This window comes from Cokeromyces recurvatus (genome assembly GCF_025118155.1).
Source record: "Cokeromyces recurvatus strain NRRL 2243 chromosome Unknown BX663scaffold_13, whole genome shotgun sequence".
In the NCBI taxonomy this organism is placed as follows: Eukaryota; Fungi; Mucoromycota; class Mucoromycetes; order Mucorales; family Mucoraceae; genus Cokeromyces; species Cokeromyces recurvatus.
This window is the reverse complement of record NW_026251399.1, coordinates 198,995-225,783: the sequence shown is the minus strand read 5'-3', so window position 1 is coordinate 225,783 and position 26,789 is coordinate 198,995. Positions and strand designations below refer to the sequence as shown.

At 30.6% G+C, this 26,789-nt stretch overlaps 11 protein-coding genes across 11 annotated transcripts; 4 read left to right on the top strand and 7 right to left on the bottom strand.

Annotated features, from left to right (window-relative positions):
- Positions 1-2,014: 2,014 nt before the first annotated feature.
- BX663DRAFT_434890 (kinesin motor domain-containing protein) lies at positions 2,015-5,384 on the bottom strand (the record flags this gene model as incomplete). The annotated part of the gene is made up of 12 exons (XM_051523088.1): positions 2,015-2,218; positions 2,272-2,517; positions 2,611-2,682; positions 2,742-2,948; positions 3,011-3,106; positions 3,380-3,502; positions 3,560-3,735; positions 3,790-4,009; positions 4,065-4,618; positions 4,730-5,027; positions 5,119-5,220; positions 5,286-5,384. 12 exons carry the CDS (start codon positions 5,382-5,384, stop codon positions 2,015-2,017), a joined length of 2,397 nt encoding a protein of 798 aa, XP_051382627.1.
- A 323-nt stretch (positions 5,385-5,707) lies between these two features.
- On the top strand, positions 5,708-6,256 carry BX663DRAFT_434818 (Derlin; the record flags this gene model as incomplete). Its single annotated transcript, XM_051523084.1, has 2 exons — positions 5,708-5,884; positions 5,942-6,256. 2 exons carry the CDS (start codon positions 5,708-5,710, stop codon positions 6,254-6,256), a joined length of 492 nt encoding a protein of 163 aa, XP_051382626.1.
- Positions 6,257-7,029: 773 nt separating this feature from the next.
- BX663DRAFT_509937 (cytochrome C1 family-domain-containing protein) lies at positions 7,030-8,713 on the top strand. Its single transcript, XM_051527696.1, has 7 exons — positions 7,030-7,239; positions 7,322-7,357; positions 7,451-7,611; positions 7,681-7,864; positions 7,995-8,108; positions 8,176-8,516; positions 8,590-8,713. The coding sequence occupies exons 1-7, from the start codon at positions 7,171-7,173 to the stop codon at positions 8,603-8,605; spliced, it is 921 nt and encodes a 306-aa protein (XP_051382625.1). The 5' UTR covers positions 7,030-7,170; the 3' UTR covers positions 8,606-8,713.
- Positions 8,703-10,565, bottom strand: BX663DRAFT_509934 (acyl-CoA dehydrogenase/oxidase). Its single transcript, XM_051527695.1, has 6 exons — positions 10,485-10,565; positions 9,803-10,411; positions 9,630-9,726; positions 9,468-9,561; positions 9,328-9,409; positions 8,703-9,271 (listed from the first exon to the last, which is right to left on the bottom strand). Exons 1-6 carry the CDS (start codon positions 10,518-10,520, stop codon positions 8,957-8,959), a joined length of 1,233 nt encoding a protein of 410 aa, XP_051382624.1. The 5' UTR covers positions 10,521-10,565; the 3' UTR covers positions 8,703-8,956.
- Positions 10,566-10,838: 273 nt separating this feature from the next.
- Positions 10,839-11,243, bottom strand: BX663DRAFT_509931 (uncharacterized protein; the record flags this gene model as incomplete). The annotated part of the gene is made up of 2 exons (XM_051527694.1): positions 11,224-11,243; positions 10,839-11,164 (listed from the first exon to the last, which is right to left on the bottom strand). A coding segment is annotated over exon 2 (186 nt), but the record flags the coding sequence as incomplete, so codon positions are not given.
- A 391-nt stretch (positions 11,244-11,634) lies between these two features.
- BX663DRAFT_509928 (uncharacterized protein) lies at positions 11,635-12,446 on the bottom strand (the record flags this gene model as incomplete). The annotated part of the gene is given in 2 exon segments (XM_051527693.1): positions 11,635-12,183; positions 12,196-12,446. A coding segment is annotated over 1 exon segment (357 nt), but the record flags the coding sequence as incomplete, so codon positions are not given.
- Positions 12,447-13,360: 914 nt separating this feature from the next.
- BX663DRAFT_509923 (acyl-CoA dehydrogenase/oxidase) lies at positions 13,361-15,248 on the bottom strand. The gene is made up of 5 exons (XM_051527692.1): positions 14,996-15,248; positions 14,868-14,933; positions 14,619-14,817; positions 13,686-14,533; positions 13,361-13,588 (listed from the first exon to the last, which is right to left on the bottom strand). The coding sequence occupies exons 1-5, from the start codon at positions 15,077-15,079 to the stop codon at positions 13,481-13,483; spliced, it is 1,305 nt and encodes a 434-aa protein (XP_051382621.1). The 5' UTR covers positions 15,080-15,248; the 3' UTR covers positions 13,361-13,480.
- Positions 15,246-17,169, bottom strand: BX663DRAFT_509917 (uncharacterized protein). The gene is made up of 8 exons (XM_051527691.1): positions 17,075-17,169; positions 16,951-16,992; positions 16,707-16,839; positions 16,602-16,615; positions 16,479-16,535; positions 16,304-16,402; positions 15,468-16,231; positions 15,246-15,394 (listed from the first exon to the last, which is right to left on the bottom strand). The coding sequence occupies exons 1-8, from the start codon at positions 17,145-17,147 to the stop codon at positions 15,365-15,367; spliced, it is 1,212 nt and encodes a 403-aa protein (XP_051382620.1). The 5' UTR covers positions 17,148-17,169; the 3' UTR covers positions 15,246-15,364.
- Positions 17,170-18,400: 1,231 nt separating this feature from the next.
- On the top strand, positions 18,401-19,856 carry BX663DRAFT_561247 (uncharacterized protein; the record flags this gene model as incomplete). Its single annotated transcript, XM_051531917.1, has 3 exons — positions 18,401-19,513; positions 19,578-19,699; positions 19,793-19,856. The coding sequence occupies 3 exons, from the start codon at positions 18,401-18,403 to the stop codon at positions 19,854-19,856; spliced, it is 1,299 nt and encodes a 432-aa protein (XP_051382619.1).
- Positions 19,857-20,948: 1,092 nt separating this feature from the next.
- Positions 20,949-24,890, top strand: BX663DRAFT_509915 (adaptin N terminal region-domain-containing protein). Its single transcript, XM_051527690.1, has 9 exons — positions 20,949-21,091; positions 21,224-21,426; positions 21,478-21,636; positions 21,695-22,137; positions 22,235-22,368; positions 22,433-22,864; positions 22,933-23,865; positions 23,937-24,795; positions 24,852-24,890. Exons 1-8 carry the CDS (start codon positions 21,061-21,063, stop codon positions 24,401-24,403), a joined length of 2,802 nt encoding a protein of 933 aa, XP_051382618.1. The 5' UTR covers positions 20,949-21,060; the 3' UTR covers positions 24,404-24,795; positions 24,852-24,890.
- Positions 24,891-24,988: 98 nt separating this feature from the next.
- BX663DRAFT_486442 (uncharacterized protein) lies at positions 24,989-25,615 on the bottom strand (the record flags this gene model as incomplete). Its single annotated transcript, XM_051524678.1, has 3 exons — positions 24,989-25,164; positions 25,365-25,479; positions 25,544-25,615. The coding sequence occupies 3 exons, from the start codon at positions 25,613-25,615 to the stop codon at positions 24,989-24,991; spliced, it is 363 nt and encodes a 120-aa protein (XP_051382617.1).
- Positions 25,616-26,789: the final 1,174 nt, after the last annotated feature.

The following is a 26,789-nucleotide window of genomic DNA, read 5'->3' as shown; positions in this document are numbered from 1 at the left end:
CTATTTAAAGATTTCTATCTCTTCGAAGAGGTCAAATATTGCATAGTAGTGATTTTAAAAGAATGTTCTTCTCTTCATAACAACTATAATCACGTATATTATTGTATTCGGTTTTTTTTTTTTCAGTGGTCTAAATGTTACTATTATTATTATTTTTCTTTTTTGTTGTCTCGGTTAACTTTAATATGGAAAAAAAAACCCTCACTCCCTACTACTTCTTTAACTCGGTTTCTCAAATGACCAATAATCGACATCATACTACATGAACTGGACTATTTACAACATATTAAAGACTTAGCTTTACCTATACTATGTTCTAGAGAAATCAATTCCTTAAATTGCCCTGCTGATATTTCAAATATCTACTCCTTAATATTCTTCTCTCATTTTTTTTTTCTTTTTTTATCCTTATTATTTAAAAGGGGCTTTTTTTTTTCTCTTTCCTGTCTACTATTTTCTTGATCTGACCCAGATAGAAACAATATAATAATAAATTCATTCAATATTCAGAAACGAATAGTTCTTACATAAGGTAATTTATATATAAATTGGCTACACTACAAATTTTATAATATTGACAAAAAAAAAAAAAAAAAAAAAAAAGTCTTTATTTGTATTTTCAAAATAAGATTCGTACAAGCTTTTTATTTATTTAATACATACATACATGTATATATACAAATATATACTTACAAAGTGCTCATAACTCTTCTCTTCCCAAAATATAAATAAATAAATACATGCGTATATACATACACAAATTTCCGTTTACAGAAACAAGTGTATCTTATGCTCTTCAGGAACGTTCTAGCCTTTAAATTATCTTCTCATACAGCATTAATGGGACATTACTGTTTTTTAATACTATAATGTGTATCAAGATATGCAAAATTTTGCTTAATGAGATATACAAATCTTAGCAATCAAGACATAACTTATTAATTCAAATAAATCTTATAATTAGATAGATTTCCTTTATTATTATTATTATTATTATGTGAATTCCTTCTCTTCTTCCTTCCCATATATGTACACATATATTCTTCTTATTTTATTCATGTATATGTATGCATGCTTATATTAACAATGTAAAAATTTCTCTTATTCCATCGGATTTGTCCTGCCATCTTGAGGTCGTTTTTCTCTTTTACTCTCTCTTCTGCTTTGTAAAATAGTTTGCAAATTGACTTTAAAATATTTGTAAAAAGACTTTGAACGATCAGTGAATTTGGAGAAAAGTTCATTATATTTTGTCGGTGCTGGTGACGATAGATCTGTATTATTGTTTTGTTTGTATAACCTTGTTATCAGTACATCTTCCTCGGAAAATAGAGTACTTGTTGTAGATAGACCATCATCATTTATTAGTAATAAAGACTTCTTTTCTTGTAATAAGGTATAGTCGTTATAATAGTTCTGAAGCATTTTAGGTATAAGAAGAAGAAAAAAGAAAAAGAAAAAGAAAAAAGGGTATTATAATAGGATCAGTCATTATTCATAGTCTTTTTATACAGATGCTGATTTATTAAGGCGGAGCCATGTATAAAATAAATAAACTATTAAAAAGAAAAAAAAAAAAAAAGAGTAGCTTATTTCCATAGTTAGTCAATGTTTGACGTAATTGATAACGCTTAAGCTTCTCTGTTTAATTTTCTATTATAATGAAACATGAGTAGTTGTATTAAGGCACACTCACATACATACACTTTTTTTTTTTTTTTTTTTTTTTTTTTTTTTTTTTTTACCTTTTTTTATTTGTTGTGATTGGTATATTACTGTCTTCATACTCATCAATAGAATCAGCTAAAGATTCATCTAATGATTCGCCTAGATCAATATCATCTAAAGAAGTTACAACACCTGTTATACTATCCTTTTCAAATAAGAACCCAGTCAAGTCTTCTTCATCTGATTCATCTTCTGTTTGTGACATTGTGTTTGATGATAAGAAAGTATCAGTAGGGACTATGGGATCAAAGGTTATTGCTTCATTATCAGAAGGCAATTCAAATTCCTAATTTAATTTGATGAGTAAACAAAAAAAAAAAAAGCAAGCACATATATAATATAATATATTTACTAATTCTTTGTTTTCTTTCTGTTGAGTTTTAGAGGATTCAGGTATGGATAAGGTTGGTATAGTATTAGCATCATCATATTCAAAAGACCATGTATTGTCGAAGACCTTTTTTAATCGTTTATGACTTTCTTGCATAAGCTATTATATTATATACAGATTAGAATATGTATTATTATACAATAAATATTTACTTTTAATTTATGCTTTAATTTTCCATTTTCTTCTTTTAGTTTACTCAATGTAGTACGTATTTCTTGTTCTTGATTTGCATGATTTGTATTCAATACAATCATCTTATCTTCTCGTTTCTGTGATGATAAAATAGATAGTTTTATATAATAATTTAACAATTTTTTAGAACGTTGATGAATTTTATATGGATCACTTTTAAATTCCTTTTCTACAATTAGTTTCATTAATTTGCCCATACTTGTCTCCTATCAATACATGTATATATTATTATTAGTATTATCATCTTTATCTACCTATATCTACTATATATGCGAATAAGTAGTAAAAAAAATGTTTACCTTGACAAGTTCAAACGTAACATTTTCAAATTGCTCTATTTCTGTCATAAGTACATCTGCATCATGTGAGTACTATCAAAGATAATTAATATCTTATATAAATTTGAAGAAGAAAATAATAACCAATATACCTCTTCATTACGAAATATACTTCTTCTTAACTTTCTTCTTAAATTAAGGAACTTTGTATAAATGAATGAATTCTTATCCAATGGTTCTATATTTGTTTCTTCAATAGAATTTAGATTTTCAATTATTGCATCTTTTTCTTTTATTTGTGCTGCTAGTCGATTTAATTGCTCTTGTTGCTTTTGTTTATCTTTTTCAAGCTCGGAAATCTAGGAAAAAAATAACAAGTTATTTCATATATATAAGAAAAGGTGAGTGTTATTAATTTTACCTTTTCAAGTAAACTATGCTTTGTTGCTTCATGTTCATTTAAATGTACACACAATTTATCCATTTCTGTAGACATTGAATTTTGTTTGTCTTGTAGCTGTAAAAAAAAAACATAGAATAAATAGATTAGACTTATTTCAAATTCATATACACAAAAATACTTGTCTTTACTTGTAATAAATCTATATATAAATGTTAATATTATACTGTAAAGTCTGTGTTAAATTTGAATATATACCTTTGTAAATATCTTCATGATCTATTGAATGTAATCTTTCTCTAATCTCTGCTTTAGCAATATCATTCTATATATATAGAAAAGCGATTACTTTATGTTTTTATATTTAAAATATAGGTATGCATCTATTACCTCTCTTTTTAACGAAGACATATAAATCTCTTCCATTCTCTTTAATTCAATCTCCGTTTCCTTAGTGACCTGTTGTCTAATCTCTGTTTCCATGGTAGCACATCTTGTTTCTGCCTCCAACCACTAAATGATATCTAAGTCGACTTTTTTTTTTTCAACAAATTTTAATAATCTATATACCTTATTACGTAAATCTTCTATTTGTGCTATTAAATTATCAACAAAGGGATCTTCCGAGGACTCATCATCATCATCATCGTCGTCGTCGTCGTCGTCGTCTTCATCATCATTCATTAAAGACTCAATACCATAATACACTTTCTTTTGCTTAGGTGTTACTCGAAGTCGCTTATTCACTATATAAATCATTAAAAAAATGTTTTTTTTAAAAAAAAAGTCTTTTTCTTTACCATATTTGGATATATCCTTTAACTCTAATCTTGGATGAACACGTTTCCATGTAGCTACATCTTTGGCAACTGCTGAAAATTTCATAACGTGGCTATTTTCATCAAATCCTGTATTAAACGGGTTTACATTAACAACCATCACTGCCTTCCCATCACCTTCAAATGAGCTCTTGAATAATTCTGTTAATTTACTATGACGATAAGGAACTAGGGCAATTTTCTAAACATAATTTTTTTTTTAATACGTGTACATTTCATAATGGAACTGTATTTACCTTTCCAATTGCAGATTTTAACTGATTTAATCTTAATGTTTCCATGCACTGCCCAAGAACCATTAAGGATTTATTAATATTTCCTGCCTCCTTTAATCTTTGGCCTGAATTTAAGGTATTCCTATATCTTTCTGAGCCAGCCAAGTCAACGATTGAGAATTTAGATACAGTTGCATAAGTAGGGTCCTCAATGACATAATTATGACTGTCAATAGGTGCTCTCACAATACGAATTGTAAAGATACTATGACTTCGACTACTCGTCTGATTTATAATAGTCGAGTATTCAGCTCGATTCTTTTGCCCCTCGTATAAAATGGCGTAAGCCTCTTCAATAGATTTTACTTTCACTTCTTTTAGTCCAGCAATATATTTGTGTCCGCTCTTGTATTCGTATTTTAATGAGAGTGCTTTGCGTTTTTGAAACATGTTGTCTGGAGAGATAAGTAAATCATAAATCTTTTCAGTATAGATCTCTGCGAATGAAACCCAGATACCATATTCAAAGTTTGTATCGATCGCAATTGTTGTATGGTCTCTATTGATAGGCTGCTCTCCTGGAGCCCATAGATCAGGTAATTCATTCTCTGACATTGATCTATTCTGAATACGATTTAAAATATCCCTATTTTCACTTGCTTCTTCGTCATAAAGTTGAACAAGACTGTGCATAAAGGGCTTTAATTTTGCGTCACTCTTATATTCATTAATACTATTAAAGATAACATCTAACGTGCGAGGTAATAATCCAGGTTGTTGTTTGGTCCCCATAATTGAAAACGTCTTTCCGGAATTAGTAACGCCGTAAGCAAATATCAATGCATTCTCTCCTCTCAATACATCGTGAATTAAAGGCAATGTTGTTTGATTGAAAAAGTCTTCTTGTGTTGCTGATTCTGTAAATATTTTTGTAAATTTGTATCTTTCTGGTGTTCGATTCCTTGCGCGAAAAGCATTTGAATCCTACATATATATGTATGTATGTATGTATGTATGTATGCTAGTTAGTGAACGTATATTCCATCTCAATAGTTGTTATATGTTTATATATTACTTCAGGAGGTGTCATGCAAACTTCTAAATCATCAACAATTTGAAGATAAGGCTCTGGTATTAAAGGCTCGTTATATGATTGAGGACGGATACGTAAATAAGCCTGTTATTATAATTAGATGATCTATTTTTTTTTCTCTCATATATAGTGATTTATATAATACAAACCTTAATTGGTTCCTTTTCAGGATTATAGGCAAAAAAGTCAATGTGAGGATTTGGAGATGATGATGAAGAATGATGTGCTACTTTTGTCTCTTGTGCCATTGCAACAAAATCAGGTGTTCTAGGTGGCTTAAATGTCGGTCTTGAATAAGCAGATATATGACGAGTAGGCGTTCTATTAAGAGGTGTACGAGTATCTCCTCTTGTTGGTGTCCGTGGTGAATTATAAGGATAATTATATTCTTGACTCATGATGAGATAAAGAATGAATAATAGTATGCATAGTAGATAATCTTAAAAAAAAAAAAAAAAGAAAAAATACAATTTTTGTGGAAAGTCACATTAAAACTATACATCACTATTTTTTGAAAAGCGTGTAGTGGTTTTTTTTTTCTGTTTTTTTTTTCCTCTTTTCTTGAATCACCATGCCTCCACAACACCCACCTCAACGTAATGAGATAGTTGAATGGTACAAGTCTATTCCTCCTATAACAAAAGCAATATTTACACTCTCTATTGTCACTACAACAGTCGCTACTTTTGGACTTGTTTCACCTTCATCACTCATTCTTTATTGGCCAAATGTTAGGAATAAACTACAAGTATGACAAATTGTTAAACTTTGTTTTATTATTACTATTATTAATATTAAATGTTAGTTGTGGAGACTTGTATCATGTTTCTTTTTCAATAAACTTAGTTTAGGATTCGCATTTAATTTGTATTTCTTATACCGTAATTCAATACAATTAGAAAACGAAGTTTTTCAAGGACAGCCAGCAGATTATGTCTTTTTCCATCTTGTTACTTCAGGTCTACAGCTAGTTGTATCAAGTATTTTTGGTATTTATGTATTAAGTGATGGACTTTTACTTTCCATTGCTTATCTTTGGGCACAACATAATCGTGAGACACCTGTCTCATTTATGTTTGGTATACGATTTAAAGTAATTTTCCAATATAGCGAACTATAATGCAGTGTTTATTTTATTTATTTATATAATCATCTTTTTTTTTTCTTTTTTCTATTTAGGCTGCTTATCTCCCTTGGGCAATGATTATTACAGACTTTTTAATGACAGGTCATATTCCCAAAGCATCGATTGCTGGTATGCTTTCATCTCATATCTATTATTATTTGACAAATATTTATCCTAATCAAAATGGAGGTCGTCGTTATCTTCAGACACCTGAATTCTTGAAAAGATTCTTTCCTTCTACAACTTCAAGAGGTTTTAGAGGAGGATTTTCAGGAAATTATCAACAAACAACAAATAGTGGCAATAACAGTAGCAGTTCAACAAATATGTTCGGAAGACATAATTGGGGTCGTGGTCAACGTTTAGGTTCTTAATAAAACGAATTTACAGTGTATGTATATTGCGTTGACTTTTTTTTTTTTGTCAAATATATAATAATAATGTTGATTCTATTTAATGTATAAAGCTTATAAAGAAATCTATAAATACATATATATATATATCACTATCTTGAAAGAAAGAAGTTTGAAGCATAATTAATACTTTTATGATTAACAAAGTCTTTAAAATGAACATATTTTTTAGGGTTTTGCATTGATGATAAAAAGAAAAGATTACATTTTGAACCCAGTTTAATGCCTTCAAAAAAAAAAAAAAAAAAAAAAAAAAAAAAAAAAAAAAAAAAAAAAAAAAAAAAAAAAAAAAAAAAAAAACTACGTCATCCATTTCGCTGAATACATATATATTTTTTTGAAGAGAGAAAAGGGGGGTGTCAAAGCAACCAAAGCAGGGTCAAATTATATTGTTCGACTCCACTTTTTTTTATTTTTTTTATTTTATTGTTTTATAAGTCCTTTTTTTTTTGTTTTACTTTACTTATTAAATAACACTTATCCCCCCCTACTCTAATGTTTTCTCGGGTCGCCTCAAGTGCAGCAAAGCGCTCAGTACGCTCATTTCCTAAATTTTCTACTCAGGTATTGAATTACCCCACACGGCATGATTGTTTTTTTTTTTTTTTTTTTAGACATGTTGACCTTTAATAAATCTCAACTTTAGGCTAGATTCGCTTCTACTAAGCCCACTATTGCTCAAGTATGTTTATTACAGAATGAGAGAAAGATTGAAAAATAAAGGGGGAGACAGTTATATTAATGTGTTTTATTTTTTTTTTAAAAAAAAAAAAAGAAACCAATGCAGTTTAGTTTAGTGACAGGCGCTATTGTTAGTGCAACAGTTGGTGCTTATATGTATGCCGATGTTTCTGCCAATATGGCTGACGAAGGTCTTCATCCTCCTCATCATCCTTGGCCTCATAGTGGTCCCTTAGATACTTTTGATCACGCTGCGTAAGTTTTTTTTTTTTTTGCCTTTTCTAATACATGTAATATCATACTAATTTATTTTATGTTGTATAGTATTCGTCGTGGTTATCAAGTCTATAGAGAAGTTTGTGCAGCTTGCCATTCTCTTGATCGTATTGCTTGGAGAAATTTGATCGACGTTAGTCACACTGAAGAAGAAGTAAAGGCAATGGCTGAGGAATATGAATATCAAGATGGTCCTGATGATAATGGTGAAATGTTTATGAGACCTGGCAAGGTAAATCTATAGTAATAAATATATACAAATAGAGAATATAGAGTTGACTTGGGGAAGAACCGACACAAATTGACAGAAAATGATCAACTTACATTTTATATTGTACATGTATAAATATATATACATATAGCCTTCCGATTACATGCCTAAGCCTTATGCTAATGAGGAAGCTGCCCGTGCTGCTAATGCTGGTGCTTTGCCACCAGATCTTTCATTAATTACTAAAGCTCGTCATGGTGGTGAGGTAAAGTAAATATGATCTTGAACATATTTGGATGTACCTTAATTTTTTTTTTTTTTACTGAAAATAGGATTATGTCTTCTCTCTTCTTACAGGTTATGTTGACCCCCCTGGAGGTGTTGAAGTTCGTGAAGGTTTGAACTACAATCCTTATTTCCCTGGTGGTGCTATTGCTATGGCACGTACTCTTTTCGATGGAGTTGTCGAATATGAGGATGGTACACCTGCCACAACCTCTCAGATGGCTAAGGATGTTTGTACTTTCCTTGCTTGGGCAGCTGAACCTGAACATGATGAACGTAAAAAGATGGGTATGAAGGCTACAATTATTATAATTGGTTTGACTGCTTTGTCAATTTATCTCAAGAGATTCAAGTGGGCTCCTATTAAGTCTAGAAAGATTGTCTACAAGTAAAGTATATTAAATCCAAGTAAAAATCAAATGCATTATATTAATTTGTTCTTTCTTTTTTTTTTTTTATAGTCCTCCCAAGATTTAAATTATCCAAAAAAAAAGAAAAAGAAAAAAAAAAGAAAATCAGTTATATATTACTACCTGTAATAAAATATTTATTTTTATCTTAGTCTGTTATGCACTTTTTTTTTTTTAGTTAAAATATATTTACACAATAAAAATTATATTAGAATATAATCGTTATACAATTGAAGAAATGAAAAGTCATTCTTTGCTTTAAGATAAGATACATGTTCTTGAACAAAGTGTTTTTAATTGGTGGAAATAAATAAGGAGGGGAAGTATGATAGCTTACTTTAATATGTAAATACAAGGCTTTATGTATGTTATAAATAAAAATACATGTAAGCTTTTTTATTATTATTATGATTATTATTTATTGCTTGAAAACTTTATTGAATTCTCTGCCAATCAACATACGTCTAATTTCACTCGTTCCAGCACCAATTTCATATAATTTTGCATCACGTAAAATTCTTCCTGTTGGGTATTCATTTGTATATCCATTACCACCAAGACATTGAATAGCATCAAGTGCAACTTCTGTTGCTCTTTCAGCTGAGTAAAGGATAGCACCTGCACAGTCCTTGTTACTAATATTACCCTGATCGCAAGCTCTACCTACAGCATACACATAGGCTCGAGATGCGTTCATTTTGGTATACATATCTGCTAGTTTTCCTTGAATAAGCTATTTTGTATATGTAAATATAAATAAATATATATATATAAAGCATTTGCATATACCTGAAATTCACCAATAGGAACACCAAATTGCTTACGTTCATGAGTATAAGAAACAGCTACATCTAAAGCTGCTTGCATCAAACTAGAGAAAAAAAAACAATGTTAAATATTATGTTTTTTCCTTTTTTTTTTTTTTTTACCCTAATGGTCCACCAGATAAGACAAGACGCTCAAGGTCTAACCCACTCATTAACACGTAAACACCTTTATTGACTTCACCCAATACATTTTCAACTATGTATTTTATTCAACATAGATTTATGAATAGGTATATAATTCAGATTAGAATGACATAAACATACCTGGTACTTCACAGTCCTCAAAAATTAATTCACACGTATTTGAACCACGCATACCCAACTTGTCAAATTTAGGACCTCGAGAGAATCCTTTAAATCCCTATTATGATTTTTTTTTTTTTTTTTTTTTTGTTTAGAAAAAAAAATTCCTTTACTTGGTATTTCATATTTGTTACCTTTTCAATTAAAAAGGCTGTAATGCCCTTTGGACCTTTATCAGGCTCTGTCTTTGCATAAACAACCAAGACATCAGCATCAGGACCATTTGTGATCCAAAACTTATTTCCATTCAATACATAACGATCCCCCTTTCTTTCAGCTCTTAACTTCATACTAACTACATCAGACCCAGCACTGGGTTCAGACATAGCTAGAGCTCCCACATGCTCACCAGAGATTAACTTTGGTAAATATCTTGCCTTTTGCTCTTGGTTACCATTTCGAGTAATTTGGTTAACACAAAGATTAGAGTGAGCACCATAACTAAGAGCAACAGATCCGCTGGCTCTTGAGATCTCTTCCATCACTATCGTATGTTCAAGGTAACCAAGTCCAAGACCACCATACTCTGGAGATGCAGTAATGCCTAAAAGTCCCATATCACCGAATTTACGCCACATATCTTGTGGGAATTCGTTCTCTTTATCAATCGCTGCTGCACGAGGACTTAATTCTACATTTACCCAGTCATGAACTGCCTCTTGTAGTTCTTTTTGTGCAGGAGTAAGGTTTGCAATAGCTGCATTATAGGTTGAAAATGCTGCTGTTCGGAGAAACGTTTGTTTCTAAAATATACATATTATATACACATTTATATTTAAAAAAAAAAAAAAAAAAAAAAAGTTATGGCCTATTTACTTGGATACTATTTCTGTAAAGTCTGGCAGCAAACATTGGAAAATTGGTAAATAACAAAAAAAAAAAGGGAAAGGAAAAAAATATTCGTGAGAAAACACATAATCAATGTTTTGTAGTAGTCGTGTCAATTTACATTTCCCACGCGTTTATAATTCTGAGTGTTAAATCAATAAAGTTTTTTTTTCTCCACATCTATTATAGTTTTTACACTTTGAATTCAGACGACGAATTAAAATTACTTTTCGGATGATTTGCTTACCTTTTTTGGATGAAATAAAAAAGGAAATTCAGATAAAAAAAGTTAGCTTTAGAAGAGTTTCAACAAGAAATCATTCATACCTTTAAAAATGTAAAGAGGTATTCATCAACCATTACTACTTCTAACTGCTGTCCACAATACCTCTTCAACGCTTTTGTAATAGTTCTGACCGGTAACGACCTGTTGCCTTGTGAACTAGTATTAAACCACACCATCGCCCAAAGCAATGATCGTTTTTACTGGCCTTTCTTTATGGTCAGTCGGGGTAGATGGATAGAATTTGCTTATATTATTAATAACTGACTTTACACCAGTAGATGACTTCTGATGATATTTGCTGCTGTTATAGACGAACCTCTTGCAAATCTCATGCACACCTTTTTGTTTCTTCATGTAATATTGGAATTACAGTTTGGACTTCCTATAAAATTTCTCTTTTGTAAGTAAACAAGCAAACTATTATAGTGTCTAAACACTTACCAATTATTCTCGTTATAATACTTTTTTAATATCGTCATATAACGCGAATCTTTCTTTGCATGCTTTAATAAAATCATTGATATTCAATGTCTTCAATGAGCTCAGGTTTGATATTTTCGAGTATTAAGCCATGTGTTGCTTCTGATGCTGATTTCGTATAAATGTTGCATCATTATAACCACATAAATGGTAATATTCGTCTAAGCTGGTTGTCCCTTGCCTCCCAGATGTATCTACGGCGGCGAAGATTGTATTGACACCAGGGTCTACTTCCCCGGACAGTACAGCCGTTTTCAATATCTTCAAGAAAGTCGGCTGGCTGTTTTTCTATGGAAACTTCTAGTAGAAATCTGATAGATCCGATTCCGTTTTAGTACTTTTGGGGTAATTTTCAATATTTGATTTCTTCACTAGTCGCCAAAAAGCTGTGGCATCTATTATTTGGATCAACTTTATTTCAAATGAATAGATCGGTAATAGAATGAAAAACCAATAGCCACGTTTATCTGTATATTTTTCAGGCATGAATGTTCCGTCAGTAATTCTTGACTTGACACTTGTGACAAACGTTTCCAGAGCAGGTAAATGAGGCTTGACTTTGGATAATTTCTGCCCAAGGATGAGTGGAACATTTGAATTAATGCTTTGCAGGACTTGTTCCTGAAAAGATTCGAAACTTCGTCTATTGAGTATTGAAGTAAACGTTAGTTCTTTTAACTTCCTATAAATGTAGGACTTGGAAGCAACGGTGACTGGTTTTTCTTCCATAATGTACACCTTTTTCACTTATTTTTTGCTGAAGGTAAAAAAAGCCATTTAAAGGATTGATGTGGTTGAGAGTACAGATCTTTCGAGTTACAGCTTAATGCTTGATAGCTAGATCATAATGACTCCATCTTTTGTACAATCTCTTTAAAATGTTGATTTTTTTTTTTCGACAAATGACGGCCATACAGATTTCTGCTTCAGCTTTAGCGAATAGATATAGTTAGCTAGGGATTCTCTTTCGTTAACAGATAAGCCCTTGCAAAAAAAAAAAAGTAGAATCTTTATCGGGCAAGAATTCCATAAAGAAGCGAATTGTTCTCCTTTTGTGGTTCTCACATACGTGGTTACGTATGAGCACATCGTATTGTTTGCATACAATGGATAAAAATAGAAAAAAATCCAATACTCTTGAGGGATCGTAGGATTGTGTTATCAATTTCACATTCATTGCAAAACTCAACAAAGTATTGTTGAATATAACTGGGAGACTTTTTGCCTTTACCAGTGACGATGGTAAAGATGGAGTAGGCATCATTCTGACTCATAATCGGAACTTCTTCATCCTTCGTTAAGAGCTTCAAAAAAAGATAGTTGATAAACAACGATCCTACCCACATCACTTTTGTTGTGTGTGCCGTGACGAGAGGTATTTGATCAATGAGCTTAGCGTCTCTACAGATAATTTTCAAGGAGCATTTGATCACGAAGATCTTTTTTTTCTCGTCTAGGCCGTGCGTTGGTTCTTTTTGCTTTTTTATGGGGGCATTCATTGCTGTTTATTCTTATATGGGTGGCTGAGCCGCATTTACACTGTTTTACTTTATGTTTTACTGTATCCGTTTCTTCCACTGTATTGCTTGCTGTTTCCATTCTAAAGTTGATCAAGGCACTCTTTTTTTCTATTTTTTTTTTTTTTTTTGTATCATCTTTGAAATATGAGGTGAATCACAAGAAGAAGAACTTGTAAAAGTATGCAAAGTTGAATCAATAGAAGCAAGTGGCGTCAAAGTAGATGTATTATGATCCACATCTTAAAAAAAAAGTAAGGCACATACTCTCTCACTATCTATATTTTTGATACTTACTCGTTAAAGCCTTCTTTCCTTTTGATATCGTTAAACCGTCAATTGGATTCTTTTCACGCTTTCGCTTCATTATATACGATAGAATCTTGAAGAAAAAAGAAATGTTGTTGAAGTGTTTGAAGAAATTTTTTCATTTTATCCGAAAAAGGTAAGCAAATCATTTGAAAAGTAATTTAAATTCACCTAAAAAGAAAACTAACGTCGTTTGAATTCAAAGTTTAAAAAAAAATGTATGAAAATAAAACAAGCACGTGGCTATCTTGGATATAGAATACGACTGTCAATTTATCATTCTTTGAAAATATTTACTTTAGTTTATTAAATGTTTGCTTTATAACGTATATGATAAATTAAATGCTATAAACTGATTTATATAAAATAGGCCCCCCTTTTTTATATTCACTTTAAAGCTTAGAAGCTAATAAGTCTGACTTTTCTTTTTGTGTTTTCATTTTTGCAGTAATTTCTGCAGCACGTCGAAGTTCAATTTTACCAACTTGAGCTTCATGTACCTATTTTTTTTTTTGGAATGTTAATATATAGGGTATAGTAAAAATGATAGTATTTATATATGTATATATTTATACATAAAAGTGCATTTATACATACAGGTGTAGGGCCATCAGCAAACATAAGAGTTCTTGCAGAAGCATGGAAATGAGCTAAAGGTGTGTCCTGAGAGACACCCATAGCACCATATGCCTGAATAGCACGATCTAAAACACGTAGTAACATAGAAGGAGCAGCAATTTTTGCCATACCAATCTCTTTCATAGCACCTTTAGCCTTAGCAAGATCAATTTTTCTTGCGGCACTCAGGACCAAGTAGCGAACCTGATCAATTTCAATACGAGAATTAGCAATATCTGTCACCACTGTTCCATGTTCAGCTAGTGATTTACCAAATGTTCGACGAGCAGGATCTGTAACTCGTGCCAACATCAAATCTAATCCACGCTCAGCCATACCAATACAACGCATACAATGATGAATACGACCAGGTCCTAGTCGTCCTTGAATGACTTCAAACCCACGACCTTCACCAAGAATGATGTTTTCGATAGGAACACGAACATTTTTAAAAATAATTTCGCAGTGACCCTCAGGAGCATCATCATAACCAAAGACTGTCATAGGACGAACGACTGTAATGCCTGGAGTATCAGCAGGGACAATAACAATACTTTGTTGACGATGTTTATTTTTATTATCTGCATCTGTCTTGCCCAACACAAGATAAACAGCACAACGAGGATCACCTGCACCTGAAATCCACCATTTTAAACCATCAATCACATATTCATTACCCTCACGGCGAATACTAGTTTCAATATTAGTGGCATCGGATGAAGCTACTCGAGGTTCAGTCATGGCAAAGGCAGATCGAATTTTACCGTCCAAGAGAGGTCGAAGCCATTTTTCCTTTTGTGCAGGTGTACCATATTTGGCAAGCACCTCTTTTATTTTATTTTATTTTTTAAAGAAAAAAAAAATAAGTCCTATTGGATCAATTTTTTTTTTTTTTTTTTTTTTTTTTTTTACCCATGTTTCCTGTATCTGGAGCAGAACAGTTCATAGCTTCTGGCGCAATTTTGGGACAACGACCGGTAATTTCAGCAATTAAAGCATACTCAAGGTTAGTTAAATTTGCACCTTCCTCATAGTCCTGACCTAAGAAAAGATTCCAAAGGCCCAATGATCTTGCCTTAGCTTTCAGTTCTTCTAAAATAGGAGGAATAATCTACATATGAAGTTTAATTCATAATCTGTAATTCAACAGGTCTATTTTACCTTCCATCTGTTTTCACCTTTTCCCATCTGAAGTTCATAAGTCTTTTCTGCAGGAATACAATCATTCTAGTTTTGAAATTGATGTATTAGAATTGAATTAAAATAAAATAAGCTTTTTTTTTTTCTACCTCAACAAAATCTTTAGCCTTTGCATAAAGATCTTGGAATTTAGGAGATAGAGAGTTAATGTCAATAAGTGATTGAGTAGCCATAGAAGTTATATATTTATATGATATATATGAGGAAAAAAAATCAATGAGAAAAAGAGAAAGAAAGACGAATGTGTTTGTGTATTTGTCTTAAAATAAAATAAATCAATAAGTTTACTTATTGAAATCAGGCGTTGTTCTTGCCCCACTTTTTTTTTTTTTTTTTTTTTTTTGCATTACTCATCTTTTTTTCCAAGATATTTTTTTTTTTTTTTGAATAAATTATTAAGATCACAATAATATATGATTTATTTGACATTTTGTATGAACAATTCAAAATGTGCATCTCTACTGTAATTGAACATAATTTGCAGGAAACTATAATATGAACATTAGTATATAATATAAACTTTTTTTTTTTTTTTTTTTTGCTAAATCTTATATACTTTACCACTCCTTCTTTACCATTAAGTCTTCCTGTCCACCAATCCTCTTGACTATCTGATTTCTGTATAATTGTAATAATATCGCCTTCTCTAAAACTTAAATCTCCTGGTTGTTGTCCTTCAAACGCATATAAAGCCCTTGCTGTAGGTTCCCTTTTTGTCACAATTGAAGGTTTTCTATTGGGCGGTGGCGGTGGAGGAGCTCGTTTAGCAGCTGCCTGAGCTGTGTAATTGCCATTGTAGTTGGTTTGTGGCTTTATATCTTGTCCATATATATTATTGTAATTATTCATAGTATTAGAAGGTTGGTAAGAGGGAGGAGAGAAAGTAGAAGATTGTGATATGGGCGCTCCATAGCCACCACCTTGTCGAATAGGTGGAGGCTGTCTTAATGTACCAGGAGCTGAAATATGAGTACTCTTAAAATGAGTACTATTGCTACGTCCAAATGATCTTTCTGACGATCCATCTTCTGAATAATGATTTCCATAAGTTTGTGACCCTAATGTATGAAATTTAGCATTCAAAGCTCTATATAATGCATCTGCTTCTGGAGGAGGTGGAACGGAGCCCATTAATAATTCTTTAGCAGAAACACGTCGACCATAGAACTTTTCATTAGCATCACTTCTTGATACAACTACTGAACCTTCTAGTGAGATACCCGCAAACAAGCCTCTTGTTTTACTATATGCATAAATAGCCGCAATATGTTTCACATTCGCACTTCCTGCTGCTTCTGCATTTCGACCAATAGGACCAGCAGCCACTTTATACAATATAAAAAGAAAAAATGAATATGATTCTAAAATCTATGTAATTTAAAAGGAAACCTTCATACCTGATACATTGCCACCCAGTGTTATATTACCTATCTGAGTAAATGTTTTAACAGCTTCTCTAGTGTTTAACACAAGCACAAAATCCGTTAATTCAGCGCCTATTTTTTTTTATATATGATTTAGATATCCTATACAATTAAAATCTCTCTTTCTCTCTATCTTTATTTATTTTACCAATTTGTCCTCCTGCACCGATACCACCAGTTCCAATTGCTGATGGAGCAGACCATCCTTATGTAATAAACTAAGTCAAAAAACAATGAAATCAAGCTTTTTTTTTATTTAGATTATACAAACCTCCTTCCGGTAACCTATAGATAATAAAATCAATAAATAGCTCACATGCTTACACAAGTATACATAATTCAATAGCAATTCCCCTTTCCTTCATTGTATGTTTACCTTGCAATAACAATGCCACTACCAGCACGACCTGAGAACAAGAATCCTGCTTTAATTACAGTATAAATAGCTAAGCCCTGTGCTTTATCCAAAATATTTTGTGGAATCACTTTATCTAATCCTTGTCCTGGGTCTATATGTATATACATACACACACACACACACACATGCCAGATATAAGTAATTCTGTCGTAGTCTTTATTTTTTATAAAAATTTGTTTGCATAATATTTATGACTAGTTACCTATAAAGCTATTAAGGATTTTGGCTGCTTTCTTACATTCACCTAGAGAATGGTATTCCAAGACATTGTAAGTATGAATTGCCAAGAAACACAAAAAAGCAATAAATTCAGTGGAAATCAATACCTGCTAAATTTGTTGGTATAGGTGAGTTGATAGCAGAAGAAATGCCCGAAGCAAAATTATTTATTTTTTTCATTATATAAATGTATATGATAAAGAATTAATAATAATAAAAAAGAGAAGTAGTTTTTTTTTTTTTTCATTTGTAATTAATGTAATCCAGAAAATGGTAAATTGTTTAACCCGGTAATGCACAATTTCAAATTTTAACGGATAAATGATTGGCTAAAAAAATTCCAAATCATAAAGACTTCATTTTAGATAATTTTTTCATGAATAATGCATTTATTTGAAGCATTAATCTTTCGAAAACTAAATCATGAGTATTATTAACAGCTTTCTTGGGAGATTTTCTTTTTTCTTTTTTTTTTTTTTGAGAATTAATTCTCTTTCACATTATTTCTAACCGATTAAAATTGTTCAATGGGATTAAGCTCAAATGAGTAAAGAAACATACATTCATATCGATATTCCAAGTTTATAGTTATATTATATGGTTAAAAGAATTATCTATAATGAAATAATAATCTTCTATTTCCAGAAATGTACATAATACCGATTAAGAAAATAATGCAATAGTTTTGATTTGAGTGTACTTTTGGATAATATTAACCTATTTCTTTCTTTCTTTTTGAAAGTACTAGTTTTTTAAGATGGGTTTTAGACATATTATAAACAGAAATAAACTTTTTCTTTAAAAAAGAAAAAAAAAAGTTATGTTAATGTTCACTATCAGTGGCACGAGCTTAGTAGACTGTTCTTGCCTAGCTTACAAGTTTTTTCTTGGACTAGTATGAAATCTAACTTTATCAATAAAAATGCAAGTGTTCATGTAATCTATATTGTCTATAAGTTTATAACCAACATGCTCTTTTCTTGTCAGGTTCTGATTTGACTTTCTTAAAAGTGAAAAGCCCCCTAAAGAAAAAAAAAGAAAAAAAAAAGAAAGAAAAAACCTCTTTTTCAATTTTCGTAGTATAGAGTCTATATTCATCAAATGTATTTCCTTGACTCTTCTTAAAAGTAAATACAATATATTAAAATACGGCATAAATTTTTGAAAAGGGAAAATGTATGTTTAATATGTCTTAATCAGCTTTATTTGTTTTCTTTTTAAACTTATTACATGTTGTAAGTCATTAGTTTAAGCTCAGTTATACTTATACAGCTTAATACGATGTATCCGTTTCAACTATAATAAATAAATATATGCATTAACTATATTTGTTCACATTAACTATGAATTTACTTAAAATGAGCATTTATTTATTTATTTATTTTTACCTTTTATTTCTTCCTTTCTTTCTTTTTTCTTTTTAATATTGCACTATGTCGAACGAAGCATCAGGCACTATTAAATTAGAACAAGCAATAGGTGAAGATCAGGATGATTTGTTATTTTCTTATCTTCATTCAAACTGTATTTCAAATGTACCTTATTTAAATGATGACACTAGTCTGTCTGATATCAATAGCCTATCTTCTTCTTCTTCTCCAAATGCCCTTGATTTTACAAATGTTTACAATAATCATGATATTCAACAGGATTATTTAAATATCTTTAGAGATTCTACTCATACTTTTGATAAGGCTCAGTCAACTGAGTATCAGAAGCATCAAGAATTGTCAATAGCATCTCTCTGCTCTCATTTTATGAATGATATGATGCACGTAAATAATCCCAATAGCCATCATCCGCAAAATCTCTCAATCATATCTTCTACTACTGATAATATATCAAATAATTGTTCAAATCTTAATATCTCACAACGACCTACTTCTCCAAGTTCTTTCGGTCTCTATTCTTGTCTTTCATCTAATAACAATGATAATAAGTTTAAAAAAAGACGTGGGCGAAAGAAGGCTGTTGCTGCTGCTGCTGCTGTTGCTGCTGCTGCTGCAGATGATGATAACAATCACCAAAAGAAAACGATCGGCATTTCTCCACCAGCGCTAACAAAGTTATTACCTATGATATTACCTGCCTACAAGCCCCAAAATTTACATCAGAGACAAAGCATAGTGAATGCAAAATTACTGGACCAATCCATAACAAATCATACCATTCCTTTATCAGACCATAATGAAAGAGTATCTGATTTTCAACAAGTCAATCATACTTTAATCATGACACCCACTCTAGGCAATAATAGAAATGAAAAAAGCTTGTCTGATTCTGAGAAGGTTGCAACTTCATTAGCCAAGAAACAAGAAAGACTTATCAAGAATAGAGCAGCAGCATTACTTTCACGCAAAAGAAAGCGTGAATATCTGGCTACACTTGAAAATCAATGCACTGAATTATCTAGGACAAATAGGATCCTTCAGGATAGAATTGCAGAATTGGAGCAAGATAATTTTAAATTAAAACAGTTAAGTTTTGAGTCAAATAAACATAGTAATGCCATAGAGCGATTAAATGGAAGTGACCTTATTTTAATGGTAAGCATATACAATATGTTAAAATAAACTTGATTATTAAATTCATGTTGTTTTATATTTATAGATATTTCTGTGCTATTTTATTTTTATATTTATGTTGTTTTCGTGTATTCATTTACATCAACTCTCAGCAACGATTCATTATAGTAATGTTACTACAATAATGCCTAATTTATTAGAAAGAAGGTAAAATAAATACGTACCTTTAAAAAAAAAAAAAAAAAAAAAAAAAAAAAAAAAAAAAAAAAACTCAATTTAAACAAACTTGAATTATTCTAGTCCAACCTCTCAATTGAAGACTTATCGTAATTCTCAAGGTTTTAAAGATAAGTTAAAACAGTAGCTAGTTATTCTACACAGCTTATTATTAGGATATACTACCTTATTCTATTCATATATACAAGTATATATAAAGAAAAAAAAACTCTTTATAAATTTTGTTCTCTATCACCATTATTTCAAAATAAGAACTTTTTGAATTAAAATACTATAGTATTTTCGATTGAAATCGAGATAATGTTCTTTTCTTTTAATTCAATCATTCTGTCTATTTTTTTTTTTCATTACCAATATGCATCTCTATACGAGTAAAATATTTAAAAATAATAACATCGATATGAATATTTATATAAAGCAATACCTTTTCCTTTTTCTTTAAAAAAAAAATAAATTTCGAAGATTACATTCTAGGTAATGGATTGTTAGTCTTCTATTTCCATGGTAAAGCATATGAATAAAAGAAAGAAGCATGTTGTTAACGCAGATGTTTGAGAACTGTAAGCTTCAGATAAGTGAATTATTGATTCGATTTGACTAAATGACAAAAACTTGTCAGTAAACATGATATTTCTCTTGTCCAATTTATATATCACATATATTTTCTTTTTGAGCTTCATGTACCCTGATGAATGAGTAGCAGCAAGTATTTTATAATCTAGAGCGAGTGTAATAAGATAATAAATCAAAAGTGTTTGATTGCAGCCATAAACTAGAAACCCCCTTCTCCTCCTCACTCTTATTCTACTGAAGAGACATTAGTAGACAGTATGGATCTATAATATACCGAAGCCTAATTTATTGCTTGATTGGCTCACTTCTTATTTGATAAGGTTATTTTTAATTTAATCCATTTCCTTTTTTTAAAGAAAAAAAAATTAAGGGGATATCCTATAACGCCTTATGTCATATAGACAGGGCATGAAAAGCTTATTCAAGAGAATAAAAGAATAAAATGACTGCATTATACATCATCCTTTAGTTATCGACTACTAAAAAAAAATCAAATTGTTGGAATCCTGTAATCTGAATTTCAGCTAAAAATATGTTTATAATGTAATTTCAATGAATTTGTTTAATACCAAGTCCGCTGCCGGAGGGAGAAGTTTTATGTCTAAAATTGGATTTTTCGTATATTTGTATTATTTTTTTGTTTTTTGTTTTATTTTTTTTTTTATAAACTGCTTTAACACGTCCTCCTTCTTTTATATATATACACATATATTTATCAATCTCGACTTTGTAACTTTTCTTTTATCAATTAACAGGCAATGAGTTACATGAAAAGAGACGAAGACTCAGGTAAATATACAGCCTTTTTTTTTTGTTTTGTTTTGTTTACTACTACTACTTTTCTTGGAAAAAAGGAGAGAAAAAAAAAAAAAGTTGTAAATAGCACCATCTCTAAATCTTTGTATAAAACCTATTTTATAGGAGAAGTCAATATTTTCTCGCAAATAAATAAGACAACCGTACTTCAAGAGGCTCGCGTTTTTAATGACTCGTCTATCAATGTTCGTAGATGTCGCATATTACTTACAAAGATTATTTATTTACTTTCTTTGGGTGAACCTTTCAATACTCAAGAAGCAACTGATCTTTTCTTTAATGTGATTAAACTTTTTCAATCCAAAGATGTAAGATTTCGTATAAAAGATCGAAACGTTCATCTAACTTGTTATTATTAGACTTCACTTAGACAGATGATGTATCTTGTTATTAAAGAATTATCAGGAATTGCTCAAGATGTTATTATGGTTACTCAATCATTAATTAAGGATATTCAATCTAAACAAGAAACAATCTATCGTGCTAATGCTATTCGTGCTTTATGTCTTATTACTGATGTAAAACAACATGTTTTTTTTTCTTAAAATATATATATACTAACTATGTGTTATGTAGCCATCTATGATTCAAGGTATTGAACGTATCATTAAAGCTTCAATTGTCGACAAGAATCCTTCTGTATCAGCAGCTGCACTTGTTTCAGCATATCATCTTTTTGGTTCCTCAAAGGATATCGTGCGTCGTTGGGCTACCGAAGTTCAAGAAGCTGCACATGCTAAACAATCAAGTGGTTTTGCTTCTGTTGCATCCAGTTATATTTCTAGTTTTAGTAGTTCTGCTAGTCAAAATCAAGCTGTTATTTCTACTAGTAATATTGCTCAATATCATGCTATTGGTCTTTTATATCTTATTCGTCAACAAGATCGTATGGCAGTTGCCAAGTTGGTTCAAACATTTTCTGGTACAGGTCGTGGTAGTAACAGCGGTACTTTAAAAAACCCTGCTGCAGTTTGTATACTGATTAGATATGCTTGTAAAGTAATGGAAGATGATCCTAGGTAAAGTATTTAGCTGTATTCTTTTTTTTTTTTTTGTACACTATTTTATTTATTCGTTTTTTTTTTTTTGTGTGTGTTTGTATGTGTTATTTTACAGCTCTGTTAGACGCATTTACGAGCTTTTAGAAGGATTTTTAAGACATAAGAGTGATATGGTCAATTTAGAAGCTGCTCGGGCTATTTGTGAAATGAAAGATGTTACAGCTAAAGAACTTTACCCCGCTATTTCAGGTATTTTTTTCAAAAATTGAATGGTGTTATAGATGTGTGGGTATTTAAATTATTATTTTACTAGTTTTGCAACTCTTCTTGTCTTCACCTAAACCAACATTGCGTTTTGCTGCCATTCGTATCTTGAATACACTTGCTCTTTCTAAGCCTACTGCTGTCTCACCTTGCAACTTGGATATTGAGAATTTAGTATCTGATCAAAATCGTAGTATTGCTACTTTTGCAATTACTACTCTATTAAAAACGGGTAATGAAGCTTCAGTAGATCGTCTTATGAAGCAAATTTCAAGCTTTATGGGCGAAATTTCTGATGAATTTAAGGTTATCGTTGTTGAAGCTATTCGCTCACTTTGTATGAAGTTCCCTAACAAACATGCTGTCATGCTTTCTTTCTTGAGTAGTGTTTTACGTGATGAGGGAGGCTATGAATTTAAAAAGGCTGTTGTTGAAGCCATCTTTGATATGGTCCGTCATATTCCTGAATCGAAGGACGCAGGTAAGAGAATTGAAAAAAAAAAAATAAGAATAATATATATTGATTTTATGTATTATTATTATTATTAGCTTTGTCTTGTCTTTGTGAATTTATTGAAGATTGTGAATTTACTAAACTTTCTGTCCGTGTACTTCATTTGCTTGGCAGAGAGGGCCCTAAAACACCTACACCTACCAAATATATTCGTTATATTTATAACCGTGTCATTCTTGAAAATTCCATCATTCGTGGTGCTGCTGTTAGTGCGTTGTCTAAATTTGGTATTAATTGCCCCGATGATCATGTAAAGCAAAGTGTAAAGATTTTATTGGCCCGTTGTCAAGATGATGTGGATGATGAAGTACGTGATCGTGCTACGTTAGCTTTAGAGATGTTAAAAAATGAGGATTTAGCTAAGCGTTATTCAACTAATGATTCAACTTATGCCCTTCCTACCTTGGAACGTGAATTGGTTGAATATGTCAATCTTGGAAGCAAGACTGGCCTTGCCAAGGCTTTTAACTTGAACAGCATTCCTATCATCAGTAAAACGCAAGAAGAAGAAGAAAGACGTCGTAATCGACCTCAAGATTTGAGTACTGCTACTTTAGCAGCTATCTCCTCTCCTCTATTATCTTCAAATGCATCACCTAAAGTAGAACAAAAGCCAAGCCAATTAGATCAACAAGCTGCTTATGCTGATGCCCTGAAAGCTATTCCTGAAATTGCAGCTTTTGGTCCTCTCTTTAAGAGTTCAAACAAGATTGATGTGACTGAGAGTGAGACAGAATATATTATTCAATGTATTAAGCATACCTTTGCTAAACATATTGTGTTCCAGTTCGATTGTTTAAATACCTTAAATGATCAATTATTAGAAAATGTTGAAATGATGATGCAAATGGATGATGAAGAATCTGGTTTGGTCCGCCTATTTGAGATTCCCGCACCTAAATTAGAATACAACGTTCCTGGCCACATTTATATTGCTTATGAACGACCCGAAGATGACTTCCCTATTGGTAAGTATTGCTTTTAAGTTACGTTATCCATATAAGCATCAACTCATTTATATATATATGTATATATATAGCTTCCTTTACAAATACATTAAAATTCATTATCAAGGACTGTGATCCTACTACAGGAGAACCTGATGAAGAAGGATATGAAGATGAATACCAAGTTGAAGAAATAGAATTATTGACAAGCGACTATATTCGTCCTAATTATGTATCTAACTTTGAAGAAGAATTTGAAGCCCTTGCTGAAGGAGAGGTGATTGAGACATTAGCATTGGATAAAGAAAAAGCACCCAGTCTTCAAGCTGCTTGTACAGCCATTATTGAGTTATTAGGATTGCAGCCATTAGAGGATAGCTCTTTGCCACGCAATCCTAATGTTCATACATTGATTATGTCTGGTACATTTTTGACAGGCGAAAAGATATTAGTAAGATGCCGTATGACTTTTAATTCTTCGACAGGTGTTGCATTTGAGATGGCTGTTAGAAGTGAAGATCCTGTTATTTCACAAATTGTTCTCTCTACTATTGCCTAAGAAATGCATATAATCAAAGACTATTATTCTCTATTTTTATCCCCTCTTATAAATATAAGAAAAAAGAAAAATCACATATAATAAAATTACATGTACACACAAACATACATTTACAAATATATATGTTTATATGTATAAATACTATGTATTATTTGATCCTAGACTGTACTAAAAAAGTAACAATAACTACATAACCATATAATGATTTCAAACAACAGACAATCATAGTCTCTTTTTTATATCTATCTATATATATTATTTAAGTAATATACGTTGTTCTTGATGAAGATATGTATTTGATTGTAATTTCCCTTCTCTCTTTCTGAAGAAATTATATTGTATCTGGTAGTTGCACTATTACCAAATCTTTGCTGAGTGTTCTTATAGATACGCTTTAATCAAAGAAATTGTTAGTCCAATAGATAATATAGAAAAATAAAATCTTTACTTCAAATAGAGCATAGAACTTGATTTAATCAAAAAAAAAAAAAAAAAAAAAAAAAAAAAAAAAAAAAAAAAAACACCATCACATGAAAATAAATGATTTATGAATCAAGTTCAATTAGCTAAAATGCTTATTTTCATTTAGCAATAGTAGCAGCAAAACCATTGCCTTTTATACTGATTTTCAGTTTTTTTAGAAAATGGTGTATTTGATTTTTGATCCCATAAGAGAGGTAGGCCTTCTTCTTCTTCATGATCTCTATCTACAACTGAATCTTCCTCTTCATTATCAGATAGTGACCAATGAGGTATCATCTCTATACACATATACATGTTGGATATAATTTATATTTGTAAAAGAATAAGTTTTTTTTTTTTTTTTTTTTTGTACCTGATTTTTTATTATATGTAAAGTATTTATCATCTCTTTGCTTAATTTTTATAATTTTTGACTCTTATTTAAATAAATAAATAAAAATAGGCACAAGATATTAAAAGTTTTATACATTGTGATTACCTAACTTTTGTATAAAACTTTCTTGATCTTTACTTTCTTCTGCTGTTTGTATCTTCCATTTAGGTATAACTGGTTCTAAATTAGTATTGGATTGCCATGAGAATGAATTTACTTTCTAATTATTAATTGTAATTTCAATTATTATAATTATATAAACATGTATAAAAACATAAGCTTACTTCTAAATTAGTAATTTTTTGATTAAAGGGATCATCTGGATCATGTGGAAATGAACATGAATTAGAAGTCATTATTCAAGTACAGATTAGATGTACTCTCTATTTTTTTTTGTGTATATATTGCTCTGAGCTTTTTATTCCATATATTTATATGGATAAAAATTAAATAGAAAAAAATAAAAAAATAAAAAAATAAAAAATAAAAAAAAAACAATTATTCTACTTTAAATCTCGAGATAAATTTAAAGAAAAATTAACTTTTATTATATTAATGGAAAGCAAGTAATATGACCTTTTAATAAGGACAACATAGCTAAACATTATATTCAGAAAAAAAAAAAGGACACGACATACAGTTTAAATCTTGATGTATCCAATAAATCACACAAGTCCCTGACTATTATAAATTTAGAAACGTTGTCATATTCTCTTATCACGTTTAATGGATTTAGATTCAACTCTTCTACAGACACAATAAACTTGATCAGCGAAGAAATAAGAGTTTAACTTGACTCTACTGACCATGTTATTAACTGTCAATAAACGAGTGGATCTGTTGTGGCGCAAAAAAAAAAAAAAAAAAAAAAAAAAAAAAAAAAAAAGATTTATGTAACCGCCTAATATAAATGAGGAAACTAATTATCCGAAAGAACAAATTGAGGCTGTTCAAGAAAAATAAGGACTTTAAAACAAAAAGCTCAGTCCAACATACTATTTAGTTATCACTGCAATATGTATAATAAAAAAAAAAGTAATAAATAAACACACACACATATCAGAGAATAATTGTACTTGATTTGATTCCTTTTGTTCGGGTCCCATATTTCCGTCAATACAAGCAGTGGTGGTGATACATTTGCACTACTTGTTATTTCTGATCCAGTCAAATTATGAGAAAAAGAAAACTTTAGAGGATCTTTTTTTTTTAATTGTCTAATTAACTATAAAATATGTATATTTAAAAGATTTATAAAAGATAATAAAACCTATTTGCAATTTTAAAAAGAAAAGAAAAAATAAAGCCCAAATAGATGTATGAACATCGAAATTTTTCAGGATCATAGATCTTTTTTTAATTTGTAGGCGTAAAATTAGATGAATGTTACTCATTTTGTAACGATATTCAAAAATGCATGTGAAGTTAAATAACCGACAGACACAAACTTCTTTAGAATATTTTATATATCTGCATTGTATGAGTGAAAGAGGGGATAAATCATATCATGTTTTATTATAGAATATGAGC